The sequence below is a fragment of the Zonotrichia albicollis genome, chromosome 15 (genome assembly GCF_047830755.1).
Source record: "Zonotrichia albicollis isolate bZonAlb1 chromosome 15, bZonAlb1.hap1, whole genome shotgun sequence".
Classification (NCBI taxonomy): Eukaryota; Metazoa; Chordata; class Aves; order Passeriformes; family Passerellidae; genus Zonotrichia; species Zonotrichia albicollis.
Genome location: NC_133833.1, coordinates 3782302 through 3799436, shown reverse-complemented (window position 1 = coordinate 3799436; position 17135 = coordinate 3782302). Strand labels below are relative to the sequence as shown.

The following is a 17135-nucleotide window of genomic DNA, read 5'->3' as shown; positions in this document are numbered from 1 at the left end:
TAAAGTATTAACCATGCAGTTCAAGAAACTGTCATTACAAACAGGCTTGTGAAAGATGACACATCTCCCACCTATTCCAAATATTCAAACACCTTTTTCTTTTTCCTGAGAATTTCTTTTTATTTTTTGTAATAACAAAGAATACAGCTTAAGATAGAAAACTGCTCTATTTTTACTCTTGAGTAAGAAAACCCTGTATTTTGTGCAATTCTGTGCCTCACCCATGACAGTGACTTAAATTCCAAGCCTGACTCTGATTATAGGTTATAAGCTCATGACTCTTTCCATCTAGCTCAGAGTATTTACCACTTGGCACAAACAGCATTGCTTTGCTCTTCTTCACAGGAGGAAATTACGTGGTTTCAACTTTTTTCCCCTTTCTCCACCGAAAGAACACAAAAAGAAGTGTCTGTTTTCTCACAGCTGCTCTACAGTGCAGAAGAAAATTGAGAAGTCTGGCAGTAAGTGCTAATCTACCCTACACAGAGGTTTCACCAATTCTAACCAGAAATTTATCTCTGTTGTTTGCACTGCTCTGTGCATATTTAGTTGAATTTCATGCAGGTGAACTTGTGGTTGAGTGGTTATCAGGACTGAGTATTTTCCTTTGCTCAAGCAGATAAGAGCTGTTTTATGGAAAGATATGAAAAGGAAAAGTTGTTTAAAAGAACAAAGTACATTTTAGAAGCTTTTATTATACTCCCAGTACTGCTAACTGGAATGGGAATCACACAGGAGCACACATCATTTCACTTGTTACATTTAAATAGAAAAGACACTCCTGGTAACCCCCAGTTCTGAACAAATTTCCAATTCGGTCTCCTTAGTTCCAGGAAAAGGTTCACTATATAAAGATTGGAAGAGTTTATTAATTTTTAGGGCTCTCTAATCAAATTGTTCCTTGAGCATCTCCCTGAGATAGATGCACCCAATTTCCTCAGCTGCTGGAAGCACTTCTATAGCACTATATATAGCACAAGATACTGGCTTGTAGAAGAAATTCAGTGATTGCTTGATATTGCAAAGCTGCCACTGCATTTGCTGATAGTGTTTCCTAACTGAAAATATGAACAGAGGATTTTTCTTTTTCCTAAATAAAGCAGATTAGTGTGTTGAAACATATCCACGGTGAATTGTTGTTTAAATTCTATGCTGGCATTAATTTCCTCAAATGTATCTTCAGAGAAGCTCAATTCTCCAAACTGGTGGAAAAGTACTTTGTTTTCCCTACAAATCCAATTTATATATTTTGATACATCATCTTAATTAATGTTATACTCTAAAGCAGTGCAACTAAATCTATATAAAATGTCATGGAGGCATGTAAATTGATTTAGCCCAGCTTTACCCTGCCACAGCTTAAATCCCCAACAACCAAGGAAATGAAACACAGCAACTTTATGTGAAAAGTTTCGCCACTAAAAATTGTCTGAAAATCTTTTAAAACAAGCACCTTGTTTGACAATTTAGAAGCTCTTCTTGCTCAGCAACCACCAGCTAGAGAAACAGAAGTGCATACACTCAATGTCATAAAAGCAAGAAGTAAAAGAACTGCTGAGTGATTGTTCACCAGGACAAAAGTACCCCTTCTACAAGGAGCAAAAAGTCAGATTTACCTGGTTTGGTACAAAAATAGCAACCAGATGGGAAATTCTTTGGTAACAATACTCATCCTCTCTGTAGTTTTTTATTGGTGTATCTCAACATACTTTAACAAGGAAAAGATTATTAAATGCCTATTAAGAGGGGCTTTGTTATAGCTGGAAATTACCCACTGCCATCTTGAAAAGCTACTGCACAGATTTAATTCTGCATTAGAAGCTGATCTGATACAGTGACCCCTGAAAGCTTTGTGTGTGCACACAAATGCAGGAGAAAGCCAGCTGTACGTAGGCACAGGCCACCACAGTCCTGTGTCACATCCACCAGCTCCAAACAGAGCTGTCCTCTCCCACAGCCAGAGGGAAAGGGAACTGTGACACCAATGTTTTGCACTGCAAGTACACTGTCATCCCAGCACGAGCACAGTGGAGCCATAACAAAGAAAGCTGCACACACTTTTAGTGCAGTAAATGGTTTCCAGACAACAGGCATCACAAAAAAAGGGAAGCCTCATGCCAACACTCACACAGTCAGGATTAAAGTCAGGACATTCTCCTTCAAAAGCCCACAGTTTCCTAACTGCTTAAGTAAAGTGTGTTTCCTTTAGCTGACTGCAGTGCATCTTTATCTTCCAAAACCATCTGCAAGGAAGAAACACTCCAGAGTGGTTAAATTATATGCTAGCCCTTTCTCTCCAAGGCAGGCAGTGCTCAGGCAGATGCTTGCCAGAGATCAACCTCAGCTGCCCAAATCCAGTCCCTAACTCACCCCATGTGCACATGAATCACACTCTCACCTGGAGAGCAGCTCCCAGCACACCAATCCTTTCATCTCCCAAAATCAGACATCTGGCACTCCAGAGCTGGACTTGCAGGCCAAGGTTTACACCTCAGCTGCCTGAGTCAGTAATTTTGTCCATTTATCTGCAACACAAGGGCTGGCTATCTGCTTGGATCCACTCACAGCACAGAGATGGTTCATAAGGGTGTAAACTGAAGAGCCAAAATGGTGCAGCAGAGAAAACTAAATTTCTAGTGCTGTGGTCAGTCCAAACCAGGCCACCTTTTCTCTACCCTCTTCTTTAATGTTTTTATACCTCTTGTCTGCACAGCATTTCACAGCAGCTTCCTCATCAGTCAGATCCCAGCCAAAGTCCCCGTGCTCTTCTTTCAGGACACCAATTATGTTTCCAAACACTAGGTTTACTTGTAAAAGCTAAATAACAACAATCAGTAAAAACCCTGGGCAGGATTTCTTTGCTGCTAACATAAACTGTCCCTTAGGCAGGACTGTAATGAATGCATTGTCATGCTATTCTCTGTAATCAATATATTAACATGCTGTTACTAAATTCTTAAGCCAAAAGGTATTTAGTAGAGTAGTATTTTCTCTTGGATAGATCTGTACTTACCCACATAATGCATATTAAGGGCCAAGTACTTGTACTGGAAGAGAGGGTTGTTGTGCAGGCTACTTCTTTGGATCTGCTGGAAGAATGAGCTGACATCCCATCTGTACAAGACATCCAACAGCATGATGCTGGGGACCCTTAGGGCCACGTTTAATACTGCCTCCAACTTCTCCTTTGCAGCCATTCTCCTCCCTTTCTGTGAATTGGCAGCAGACTGTAAATAGCACAAGAGAGAGAAGAGTAATCAGATCAATCCCACTGTACAAACAGCCATTAGGCTTTGTGATCCTGTGAATGGGGCTTCCTGTGTGGCCACAAACGGCTGAATGAATCAACTGAGTTAAATCCAGACAGGACTGCTTCTATTTTGGCTATATAAAGGTCAATTTGCTAGCAGTTTTTTCCATGGTGACACTGTAAAATGGGGGGAGGGCAAGTTAATGGCATGAAAATGGTCTAAGGGGGTGTGGACAGCTCTTATTTACACTCATTTAGCAGCCGAGATCTCAGTGAAACCCCCCAGTGTGGCAGGTACTACATAAACATTGACATGAACAGCATCAGAATGCAACACTCTCTATGCTTTAGAAACCAAACACCAATAAAATTCAGACACTACATCCATCTAGCTTAGCACTATTTCTGTGTCTCTCAAATTACATAATCACCAATTAAGGCAGGTCTGTAAATATTTTGGATTCACTTCCTCAATGCAAATTGCAATAAATAATTTTCAAATACCAAAAAGCCTTAAAAAAATCATTTGCAGCCTTCATTAACCTCTACAAATTTATCTATTTATATAATTTAGGAGCTGTATGTTTTGAAGATTGGGACCAACAATGCAACTAATTCTATTAATTTCTATGTAACTCACAAAGAATCATACAAACAAATGACCATATCCTCACTTCTGAATACGAGAAGCTAATTTAAATTTGGAGTTTGCCATCAGCTCAGATGGATGATGCACAACAAAAAAGGGCATTTTTTAAAAAAAACAGCTGGTCCACAACAGCATCTCAAAAGTCACCAACAAAATAATTTAAAGAGCAAAAGGATCACTTTGACATCCTGTCAGCTAAGACTGACAGTTGTTCCTAAATGAAATGTGCTGGTTTTACCATTCACCACCTGCCCATCCCCTAGACATGATTCACCCCAGGCTGCACTAGGGAAGTGCAGTTGAAGATGGAGATGATCCAGCAAGTTTTTATCCACAAGAAGCCACTCAAAATAAAATCATCAGCAGCACAATCAGCCCCCCATAAGGTCAGACTTAAGAAAAGGCTCCCAATACCAATTATTAGGGGGACAACTGGAAAGAACTGCAGCCTGAGCAAAGATATGGAAAACCTGCACTTGAACTACACTTTTAAATAAAGTTTTACAGGACTTGATTCATATTGTCCCTGTCTAAGTTATAAAAGGTTTTGCAGCTGTGCAAGTTCTATACCTCAAGCCAGCACAGAAGTCCAGCATGAAGTGAAACCATGCAAATATACATTAAGAAAAAAAAAAAAACAGCCCAAATAACCAAAAAAAACCCAAGACCTCTCACTTACACACAAACCTCGTGTGAGGTTTTATTTGTGCTGCCATGGCCTGGATGACCCTGCAAACTGTTCATGTCACACCTCTCAAGCCATGATGACATAAAATTAATTCAGCTCAAGAAGTCAGGACAGATCAAAACTGAGATGTGGCACAATAAACCACAGGTTGCAGGGCTGTTGCCTGCCATTGTCTAGCCCACAGTCTGATTTTTCAAGTTATGTAAATGCTGGCACTTTTTACAGAGCTCTACAAACCCCAAGGGCAGCACATCCTTCCCCTCACGCAGGAAGCGCCTCCCAACCACATCGGGCACCCCACACACCACCAGCATTTCACAGAGCTGCCCAACACAAATTAAAAGGTCATCCAGAAGATTACAAATATTTAGATTATTTACAAAACTACCACCCAGGCAGCTACTACAGAATCAGAGCATTCAACATTTTGTGTGAATAAAAGACTGAGTTTATAGGGATGGTATTGTACAAACAGAAGTTGGGAGTTACAAAGTTGGATACGGGGAGTTACAAAAAATTACAAGTTTATGTAGTTCACATCAAAATATTTTAAATGTCCCAGAATTCTCAAAAATCTATGGGTTTGTTAAGTTCATAAATTTTATCAAAACTCACACTGCCTCCCCATTTTTTCACTAGGTTCCTTTTCCAAGCAGATCAGGGTGTAGGGATAGGGATGAGCAGGGACTGACAGGTTTTCAATCTGTCATAAAAATATCCACGTAAAGTGACAACAAGTGCCTGATACCAAATTACATTCTCAAAACTGTCAAACCTTTTTCAGTCATCAACAACAACCAAAGATGCATGACAAGAAGGTAACTTTCACTTGAGCTTTCACTTTCCTTAATTACTCCAGAAAGAGAATTACATGGACAACTTCATACTGAAAGTTAACTTGAGGATCAGCACATCCAAATTAAGCTGAAAAATTCTGCCTCCCAAACGATGCACACATATTTGAATCATAGCAAAACTAAAAAGCGCAGCATTTAAATTATCTAAAAGAATAATTACATTTCAAATGCTGCTAAAACAAAAGCAACACGAACTTTGAAAACCACATCATGTCACAACGGAAGTGCTGAGGAGCAGCCACTGCAACTGCACAGCATCTTCTGTCCCTGAGTGACAAAAAAAACCCAATACTAAAACCCCTTTAAAATTAACTCCACTAGAAATGCGGATGTGTTAAATAAAGGCTCAGTTGTAATGGCTGCCAAGTTCTAACAGAACGAAATAGAGACAAGCAAAGTCCATTGCTCTAAGCTCATTATATTGTAAAGAGCTCTCACAATACATTATTTTGATTGGTGTAAAAACAAACAAAAAAACAACCACAACATTAAACCTCTAAAACCTTTAGATAAATGATGATGACAGGAGTTGCTGGATGTTCAGACGTTAGGGAAAAAAAAATAAAAGTAGGTCACTTGTTGTACAAAGGCAAAACATGGACTGGGGAGCCACTTGTTTGTGTTTCAAAATTTTTTCCCATGATTTCAAACATCTCCCTGTTCCAAATTAGAGTAAGAAAAGGAACAATCTCAGGAAGACTGCCATGGTTTAACTCCTGTTGGGAATTAATATCACAAAGCCACTTGATCACCATCACCCCTCCCAGTGGGATGGAGAGAAGTGGAAAAAAAGGGCAAAAACCTTGGGTTGAAATAAGAACACTTCAATAAATAAAATAATGACAGAATAGTGACAATGACAGTAACTGTGGTGAATGGCAGATCATAATCAAAAAAAGAACAGAAAAAGAGAGGACTAAAACCTGAGAGAAACCAATAGCATATTCCTGGTTAGCCTTACAGAAAACAGTAGAAATGGCAAAAATCAATTAAAAGAAAAAGGGAAAAAACTCCTTCAAGTTTGTCCCAGCTCATTCCCTCAGCAGAACAGACCATCTTGAGTGTGATCACACGGCACATACCCTCTCAAAGATAACACACATTTTCCCTTTCACAGAATTTTTTTTCTGAAGTTTTATCACAACAAAATTTTGCCATTTCAGCTGAAGCTGTGAATTCTGCCACTTAAACCAGTGTAACTGTTGCTTCTGCACCAACATAAATATAAATCCATCACATCACAGGCAGAAAATATGCCCTGATAAAGCAGCACAAGGGCCAGGAAAAATCCACACTCATTTATCCAAACAGGTACAAAATTACATTAACAGAGAAAAGTTTGTACATTTAGGAAAGCATTAATCAAAAAGTTACTAAATAGTTACAGAAAGAAGCTGGAATACCTGCAAATGTAAGTTATTCCAAGCCTATTGCCACCAATAATCACCACAGAAAGTAATTCCAGTCAAATCAGAACCTCAAAACCAGACTTGATCCTGCAACATTCACCTCACATCTGTGAACAAGATGCTCATTCTGCTACAGCATCACAACCTAAAATACTTGGCAAGATTGACTAAAATCCAAAAGAGAGAATTTCACCTTCTGTTTCTCACATCCATGAAGCTCTAGTTACTCTGGATACATCCGTTAACCAGCGGATTCTGGTCTGTAGTTTAGTTTGAGTATTTTTCAGTAACAGATTCTGAAGCTAAAAATATCACCAGGAAAACCTTTTGTTTTCCTTTGAGGTAAACTTGGCTAGACAAGCTTTGAAAAGGAAAAAATATTTAAAAAATAAACCCAAACAAAATACAAAAGACACAACTCCAATCTGTAGCTGTAGAAATGTTCAGAGTCACAGTCCAACAACTAAAATTAGACCCATCAGCTGGATTCTACCCACTCACTCCCTTCTCTACACCTGTCCTGGTCTGAGGAGCAAAAAGAATTTGAATTATAGAAGAATCCCATTCTTCAAAGCCTCAGATCCTTCCATCATCAGTTTGGGAGGAAGAGAACAAAGGGAAGCAAAGGGAAGGAACAGGACTAAAAGGTTTATCAAATATGCACTTAGAAAAGAATCTCCCCGTGTGATTGTGTAGAGAAACAAAAACAAACCTAGAACTCAGAGTACATGAGCCACCAATCCATCAGAAGGCAGTGCCAAGGAAGGGGAAAGGCTGCCTTGCTCCCATACAATAGAAACTCCTAACAAGGACAGCAATCAAAGGTTTTGCTGAGGAGGACAGATCCTGACAGACCCAGGAGCAGGAACAAAGCCCTGCAACACTGCAGATGTGCACAGCAGCCCCGGCACTGGCACCCAGCACTGCTCCAGTAATGCTCACCCTGGATCCTGCAGGTGTTCAGCAATTCCAAATAATAACCAGAGACTATTCAGCCTTCCATTTAAAGGTTCAGAGAGTCAGTCAGCAAACAGACAGCTTGATCTTGCTGTGTAAGCAGTTAACAAGAACAAACAACATTTTTTTTTCTCCTTATTTTCTCTTTCTCCTTATTTTTTTCCCTTTTTTTCCCCCATCTGGTCTAACAATATGGATTGCTATACAACTGCTGCAGTGGTGTGCCTGAAGAACTGGTATTTCTACCTAGAAAACACAGTAATTCCTACATTCCTACTCATCCAAGACTCATTCAGTTGTGAACTGTGGCACAGCTGAGGTTAACCATTCCAAACAAATGCAGCACGTGTTTTGCAAAAGCAAATGTTACTGCAAAATAAATTAGGTCAAACTCTTCTCTGTTCACAGGGACTTCAGTGAACATGAATTCACATTACAGGCATATTAAAAATGGACAAAAGCAACTACGGAAGGTCAACTGCAAAGAATAGAAAAATAATCTACATTTCCAACTTTCATTAATTCTAGCATATTTTATATGAGGGGAAAGAAAAGCAATCTACGAAATGAAGATACATATCACAGAGCTGTGAAGATTAAGTTTTCCTTAAAGATTTATTTCTCAAGTACATTTATACACTATTAACAGTTTCAGCCCACTCTCAATTATATAGCAAGTGCATTATATTATTTATTGGTAGCCTGTAAAACATCCTGTGGCTTTTATTTTTCATAATGAGCAGGTAAGACAAAGGAACTGAAGTCAGGGACTAACATGTGTTAACAAAGGTTAACAAATCCACCAGGTATGCAGCAAAATCCTTCCTTCTGTGCATTCCTCTGGGATCCACACCCTGCCTGCACATGATCAGTTCCAATCCAGCCACACTAAGAGGGGCTGCATGGTTTTGAGATCACAGCTTAGCTGAGTACCTGAAAGACAGCAAACTAATTCATTAAAATTAAAACATAATTAATAATATCTTTAATTAAAATCTTCAGAAGAAAATCTAGGTTGACTCAACAAACCAAACTGCTCCAAGGTCCTCTCTGGCTCCCCGGTTTCTCACCAGTTCAAGGTTTGGTTTATTAACCAGTTATTCAGCAGTTTTTTTGCCATCACAGCCCGTGTTTGCAAGCCCACACCTACAAGCCTGCCTAACCACATTTGTATCAGCACATTCTGAGAAAATCTGGGCAGCAATCCCAAAGCGCCTCTGCAGAGGAGAGAATACCCAGAGGAGCTGCACAGGGAGCATTAATGAGAGCCCGAGATGATGCAGTGACATCCCAGCCCAGAGAGCTGGATCCCAGGAACAGCAGCCACAGCAAAGCTCACAAAAACCCTGCAACCCAAACGTGTTACCAGGATGAAGCCACACGATGGGATGAAATATATTTCATCCTCCACAGTTGCTCAGGCAGTTTTTAGCCATTTCAGACACAGCCTATGTTTAGAACCTGCAATGACAATAACTAGCTACCAGACTGGGAAGAAGTTAAAATAGAAAATAAGACTTTCAAGATTTCTCTAGGTCAGCACTGATAAAGTTTCCATTGCCGCTGCTGCCTTATCTGTTTTCGGAATCATGTAAATAAAGCTTCGAGGCCTGTGAAATAGGCAGCTCAGCTTCCTGCAGCACCAGACTCGCCTGACAGAAATATCAAACACACAGTGGAAATACCCAGCAAAGTTCCCTTTAAAACACGCTCAAACTCATGATACGCAACCAAAGAATTCTTCCAGAAAAGCTCCTCAAGATGAAGTGGCCACTTGTGAGTGCTCCTCCCAAGAATGCTGCTAATTACAGAGCAGCAGGGCCTCTGAAATGAGAGATGCTGGAAGGGCAGGGAAACAGGTACAGATGCCTGAATCACAATGAAGGACTGGCCTTGAATGCACACTTAAAAAGGAAAGCGATGGTGAACTGTCCACTCTAACCACAGCAAACACTGCCAGGTGTATTTGGAGCTAAAAATGGATTCGGAAGAGTAAATCACCACATGGGTTCCCGAGGAGGGGAAGAGGAGCCATCTGCACTGTTTGAAGAGGAGGAAACCGACCCAAGTTTAGCAAACAGCTCGGAGAAGGTTTGTGCGAGCCCAACACCAACCACCAAGCAGCTGCCGGAGTTTTCCCGGACACACCCATGGCTCAGAGCTCACGGGCACGATGCTCCTTTCTGCCTCTGCACCAGGGGCTCCGGCTGCCGAACCGGACCGAGACATCGATCCCTGCCCATCCTCTCTCCCCAGCATTTCTTCCAAGGAACCGGCGCAGTTCATGTCTCGGTCAGAATCAAGTGGCTCGAACAGCAGCAGCTCCTCGAGGCTGATGTAAACAAAGCGAATTCTTGTTCTGGATGAGCAGCAGTTTTATGTTGCTCTGTAAGATCGCTGATGAACCTTCTGTGTAATGGTGGTCGCAAAGACAACCATTTCCTAATGCTAATGAGTTCAGCAATTAATTAAACACTTGAGTGATATTATGACTCGAAAATCAGAACTGATTACTAGTTACTAAAGCTAACCAGAAACAAAAAGAGATACAGTTTCTCATGCACAGGCCCCCACCTAAGATAACCAACAAAAAAAAGCCAAGCTTACAGAAAAACCGAAGTCATAGCTTAGAGCGCCCACCTAACCAAAGTATTTTTTCCATTTTTAAATCTATCTTCATTTACCCCACAAAAAGAATTATTTCCTTCTTCTCCTCCCAAGTTTTATCTCTACAGACACACTACAAGCACAGACAAACCCTAACTGAAATATATGTGAAAGTATCCAAGTCTGAAACACAAGTTAACAGAAACTCGTGTACTAAAAGCTGCATAAGAAATGAATACCGCAACACCTACAGATTTCAAAAGAAAAGTATTCTGAATGAGATCACAAATGGCTAATATTTATGAGTCATATTACACGAACCTCACTTTTCTTTGGTATATTTCACCCATAGCTTCTAACATTCTCCTTCATTTGCTGATACTTGCGGCATCACACACAAAAAAAAATTCACTTTTTTTTCCACTTTATTCTCCCAATTACATTATTTATGCACCGGGTCCCACACACACCCCCAAAAAGGCAGCACAACCAGAAGGTAAGCATCCCTCTAAGAGCTCCATCTGTCACAAGTATTCTTGGTACAGAGAACTACTCCCGAGCACAGCAGAAAAATGAAAATTCTCATCACAAACCTTATTTTATAAGGCTACAGAAGGTCTCATAAAACGACTGACATGACATAAGTAGGGAAGATGCAAAGAGCCCTGTTCTCCACGCCACGGGCAGGCTGCTCCTTACATAAGCATGACCATATGCTCCAGGGCCCGTCTCCAGGAGAGGTGCCCGGCTCCGCTCCGTGTCTCAGCCGGCCCGGGGGATGCTCAGCCGGCTGCGGGCACGGCCCGGCCCCAGCGAGGGCACAGCCCGAGCCCAGGCAGGGCGGGCAGCACCGCAGCCCTCCGCCCAAGCTGTGTCAGGGCTGCGGGAGCCCGCACTCACCCCCGGCTCCAGCACGGGGATGCGAACCGCGGCCCCCTTACCCCTCTCCCCGACAGGACACTCCTTCCCCGCCCGGCGCAACTCCCGCGCTCACCGCCGGCGCCGCGAGCAGCCCCGCGCATCCTGCCCGGCCCCGCTGAACTCCAGTAACCCCGGCGGCTCCCGGCGCCGGCGGAGGAGGGGAGCGGGGAGGGGAAGGGGGGCGGAGGGCGGGGAGGAGCGGGAGGGGGGCTGCGCGCAGGGAAGGCCGGGGAGGGAGCCCCGGCACCGGCGCGGACACGCGCGGGAGAAGCGGGGGCGCGGAGGGGGCGCGGGAGTGGCGGGCGGGGGGCGCCGCGGGGGCGCGCGCCTAAGGCGGCGCGTGCGGGAATCACCTGAACCCGCGGGGTCGCCGCCGCCGCCTCCTCCTCCTCCTGCTCTTCCTCCTCCTCTCGCTCCTGCTCCCCGGTGGCGCGGCGGTGGCTCCGCGCTTCTCACACCGGCGGCGGCGGTTCGGTGCCCGGCGGCAGAGCGGCTCCTCGAGGCACCATGGCCGCGCCGCGCCGCCTCAGGGCGCCGCCGACTCCCCGCGGCCCCGCGGACGGGCGGCCATGGCCCCGCTGCCTGCGCGCGCGCGCCGCCCCTCTCCGCGCATGCGCATGCCCCGCCCGCGGAGAGGCTCCTCCGCTCCCCCCGGGCAGGTTCGGGGCGGGGGCGGAGGGAGCAGAGCGGCGTTTTGGGGGAAAAGAGCCGGGATTTGGGGTGAGGAGCGCTCCCCGCTCTCAACGGGCTCTGTCCATAAAGCCGGGACCCTTTCGCCTGCCCAAACCCCTGAAAGGCAGAGGCTGGGGTTTAAATTCCTACGGGAGCGCAGGGGTTTGGGTCCTCTCGGGACGTGCGGACTCGCCAGGGCAGCTGCGAGTCTGGGAAATGACTCAGAAAAGTCGGTCAGCAAAATTTCAGGTGGTGTCTGAGCAGATGTTTAAAAGGCAGCCCTGCTATTTTAATAATACTCCTTAGTGGCCTTGTGGAACACAAAGTAGTGTATTACTTTTAAATGCTAAGGCTGACTCGGTTTTTTCCAGTGTTGGACTGCAGAGCCTCCAGTCACCTTTGCTGTGAGTCCAACCAGAAAAGCACCAGATTTGCTGTATTATTGCACTGTCATTTTTCAGCTGGAGACCCGACCCAGGGGCTGCTCCCACACAGCCCAGCACAGCACACAGTTTCATACTTTTCAGCTCACAGATAAGTCTCATCAATATTTACTCATCCTGTCAGGGTTGCATGGCCAAGCCCTAGAACACATTCTTAAATGCTACGGAAAAAATTATGACACAAAAGGAGTAAGTTTTTTACCTTAGCGTTAAAAAAAAAAAAAATACAAAGCCACATTGTCTGGAACATGAAAAAAAAAAAAAACACTTTGCTGTGGTGAGGAATGAGGGAATACACTGAACTGGAAAATCCTGTAGTTCACAAGGGTTGGGCTGGCCAACTTAATAATTGCTTTTTTCCTTCCATCTCTAATGAACTGGAGCATTCACAGACGTAGGTATTAACAATACCTCAACACAGCGTCTTTAATTCTGTGAAGCAGAGATATTAAAATAAAGGTTTGGGCGTCTGTCTGCATTGGGCTTTGCAAAATTACTTTGTCTCAGTACCTGAAGGTTTTCTAAACTCCAGGAGAGAAGGGTAGTTTGAACACATCCATCCTCAGATGGTGCATTTGGTGTTCACCCTGGGCCAGTCTTCTCCTAACTCCAGTCACTGCAGAATGCAGCAGGCAGGAGATCAAATGGCACAACTGACAGGAGTCTCCCAAACCTCTGCAGGTACCATGGAACAGCTCAGCACCACTTTTTATAAGCTGCAGATTTTAATACAATTTAAATAAAACCAGCAGGTTTTGTATTGCAAAATGTTTATTTCGAATCTATCAGTTTATGCAGGGGTTCCTAAATTAAATTTAGAAAGAACAAAGCTGCAGACCCAGCCAAACAAAGGACACCCACATGTGGTTATTACTCATTATCACTCTGTGCTCTGGTCAGGCTTAGGAGGTTCACTGAGCTTCTCATGCACGGGGCTTCTCTGACCTGCTCAGTGTCCCCAGTGACATATTGTTTTACATATCTGTTTATTAATCATGCCCCTGTCACCTAATCCTTTTCTTGTACCTGGGGTAAACACTGCTCCAAACCCTGGATTTCTGCAGAGAACATGGGAAAAGCTTCACCAGGCTCCAGCCACCCCATTCTTCTGGCTCAGCCCACTCACAACTGCATCCTGCTCCACACTTGCCAGTACCCCACTTCTTATCACAGGGAATATAAACCAGCTGTCATATAAGGCATAAGAATTTCAGCTCCATTTCTAGGGGCTGCTTGTCTACTCATGCCATACATGGGGAAAAAAAAAAAATCATGAGTCACTTCTTGTCTATTCTTTGTGGGCTTGGTTCAGTGCTGACTGAGGTTGGGGTGATCTCTAAGTCCTACCTCTGCAGTGCTGCTGGGAGAGAAGACAGCAAGCAGCAGAGAGAGGCAAATACATGTTCACAGCTGCAGAAAACAACAGGTATTTATAGGAGTTGGAGTGGAAATATCTATTATTATTTTAGGAGTAATTATGTAATGAAAGTATTGTAGAGTTCTCACTTCAGTTTGCAAGCAAACGATAGGAAATGAACCCCACATTTATTTCCTTCTGTCCTCTCTCAGCATTTAATTCTGGAAATGTGTTACTTCACAAAAACAAAGGTTTTCTAATGAGAAGATCAGGTTTGTGGCATTACTACTGTCTTGTCAGGCATGGCTTTTTAAAAGCACCACAACTTTCTGCTTCATTTCTCCAGAATTCTGAAAGCTTCTCCTGCATCTGACACTGGGTGGCTGAGAATTCTGAACTCAATGATTATTCATCTCTCATTATCAACAAAGGCCTTTGGATTCCAGAATTTCAGTGATCAGCAACTGAGGACTGAAGGGCACCGCTATGGTGACATCTCATTAAAACTTTGAAAAGACTTTCTCAGAGTTCAGAAAATGTGGAAGCTTAATTTGTCCATGCAGATGGACACATGCCAGCACCCCAAACTGCTTACAAAGAAAATCCCTCATAAGAATTCTCAAAGAGCAGCAAAATATGCTGACGTGGAAGGACACTGCATGCATAAGGTGGACAATAACACAGGCAGTTTCATTTGAAGCTTTTTATAAACCATTGTTTCAAAAAATATTCATACATACATATGCAAAAGCAAAGGAATGTCTTAATGAGTAGGTTATTGGACAAAAAGTTAACTAATGCAAAAATGAAGATTGCCTGTGAAAGCTAATTTGGTACCTCGTGTATAATACTGGTGGCAGCCAGTCCCCAAAGCCTTTGTGTTCCCTTCTTGCAATTTTATCCCATTCAGTAAACAAAGGAACAAATATGCTTTAATTAAAGTTTAATTCCTGCAGAAACCCATATCCAGAAAGAGAACTTGGGCGAATTACTGGGCAATGGCAACAGAGTCAGTGCATCTATCTCTGATTTAACTACTCCCACTCTAGAATCCCATCTCAAAAATTCCTGGTTTTCACTATCTGTGACCATATTTCCTAAATTTCTCACCATCACTTAGCTTCTCATCATCTCCTAATTTTCCCTCTCATTCCTGCTGCTTTTCAGAGCAGAATTCAGCTGGTTTCTCAATTTGCTATTTGTTTTTACTCTTTTCAGGAAGCCATTCCTGCAGTATCACTGATAATTAAATCTCTCCTTTGATTAAATGTATCTTTACCCCTCTCATAACGCTGGACAGTGCTGACTCCAAACACATCAGCAGCTGCTGTGATTTTCAACATACCTAAAGGAAAGCCAGAGCAATCTCTGTGTGGGGAAGCTGGAGAGCTGTGTGGTGATGTAAGGAAAGGGATGAATCAGGTTTTGTCCAGTGAACAAAAGCATCACAGTTCCTTCCCAAGATCCCTTGCCAGTGGGGCATAATCTAGAATACAAAGAATCGAAGTAAATAAAATAAAAATCATTGGGCTGAATAGTGGCAGAAGAATAACAGTTGCATTCAGGAGGTGGAAAATCATATGGTGCAAGGGAACAAGCCTCTGGTATTTATATCATCTCGCAGTGCCAGCATTCACTAAATAATCCTGAAAAACCTCCTGTAAGGAAATACATAAATAATATTCTAACTTCCCCTTTACTGATAAAGCAGCTGAGACAGAGACTGTATTAGTAATAACCAGAAAATGTGCTTCACTTCAAACTGGACACATTTCTGAGTCTCCAGCTGAGCTGGCAGCTCCTGAAGCATCCCTGAACTCTGGCAATGCAGCACTCGGAGTTGTGCCCGGGGTGGCAGTGACTCAGAATCACAGGGAGCCCTCGAATGCTGCATTTCTGGGGCACAGGGATGGCAGTGCCCAGCACAGCCCCCTGCCTGCTCTGCTGCAGGCACTGCTGATCAGCAGGGCACGAGGCTGCAAACACCTGGATGGTATCGGACTTGCAGAGTTTGACATTCTCAGACATCACTGCCTTTATCACCTGCTCAGAACAAATTATAAACCAGAGAAAGGGCACTGGGAAAAAGCAATAAAATATCATAGGATATCATAAAAAGAGGCATTAGGGGAAAAGCAAAAAGCATAAAACAGACTGAGAATAAAATACACTGGTACCAAAATGTATTTTAAGGATTATTCTATTCTTAGTGGAGAATATGGACTCTGCTTTAAATTTTTTCCAAACATGGTTACAGTTTAGAAGTGGCATAGAAAGGCTGGTGCATATTCAAGTGAGTTTTCTGAACCAAAAAGAAAATAAAACTTTTAAGATCTTGAAATCTGTGCTGTTGGCCCCTTCATAGTCTGCAGCACATTAACATCTGCACTGACTCTCCCCCATTAAAGTCACTGAATAAACAAATATTTAGCACCTCTCAGCCCTGCAATGTGATCACCTTTTGCTTTCCAACACCTTCTTATCAGAGAGATGTGATCTAATCTCTTAATTCTCAAAGCAACCTTTTGAGGTTTCCAGTTTTCAGCTTTAAATGGTAATTTATTTCAAAGGACTCTTACCCATCATCTCCCAGAGCTGCTAGTGGGAATTTTGCTCTCTTATATGCAGCACGAACAGCAATTTAGGAGTGAGCTCCTGGGCTTCAGCACTTATGCACAGGAGCATAGTGCACAAAAGGATCAGAAATGCGTGATGTGAACACGAGGCACGGGAAGGGAGCCAGCAGGCATCAATCTGACACGCAGCCACTTCTTTTATTTCACCCTGGAGCATCCCAGGATGTAGCAGAGCACATCAAGGTGAAAGGGAACGTGCATTTGCTTTCAAATTTTCCCACTGCTCTTCTTTCCTCCTTGCCCTGCTAATTTACCACAGTGCAAACCCAGAGAGCCCCACCATGAAACACCAGCCTCAGTATAGAGATTGTGCTGTTTGGACTTTGAATTGTAATTACATGGTTTTAGTCAAATTACCACTTTGCATTTAGTAACATTAGGATTGAGCACCACCATGTGTTTCACAGCTAAATAAAATGATGTATTTATCTGCACCACGTGAATCTTGTCAGGATCAGAGCATCTTTTGAGGATCCCAAAACACCAGCATCAGACCCGAAATTAAATATGCATTCTTATACTTATTTCATATAACTCCTGAACAAAAAACAAACCCAAACCCAAAATCCTACTGCATCCTTTTCACGAGAGCTTCCTAAAGGGCAACCAGAAAAGAACAAAAAAATATTTTTAACAAAATTGCAAATACAGAGATGATCACACTGGATGTCATTTTTGCAGCCTGAATT

At 43.0% G+C, this 17135-nt stretch overlaps 1 protein-coding gene across 3 annotated transcripts in view; it reads right to left on the bottom strand.

Annotated features, from left to right (window-relative positions):
• The window catches only part of RNF145 (ring finger protein 145), a 43952-nt gene extending 31989 nt beyond the window's left edge, over positions 1 to 11963 (bottom strand). The window contains exons 1-2 of one of the 3 annotated variants that reach the window (XM_074551958.1): positions 11692 to 11963; positions 3014 to 3227 (exon numbers count right to left, since the gene is read on the bottom strand). In XM_074551958.1, the coding sequence (XP_074408059.1) occupies positions 3014 to 3197 (184 nt within the window). In that variant the 5' untranslated portion in view covers positions 3198 to 3227; positions 11692 to 11963. Of the gene's footprint in view, positions 1 to 3013; positions 3228 to 11010; positions 11295 to 11411; positions 11535 to 11691 lie in introns of those variants that run through there. The other 2 variants (XM_074551959.1, XM_074551960.1) reach the window with 2 other exon arrangements.
• Between the last annotated feature and the right edge of the window lie 5172 nt (positions 11964 to 17135).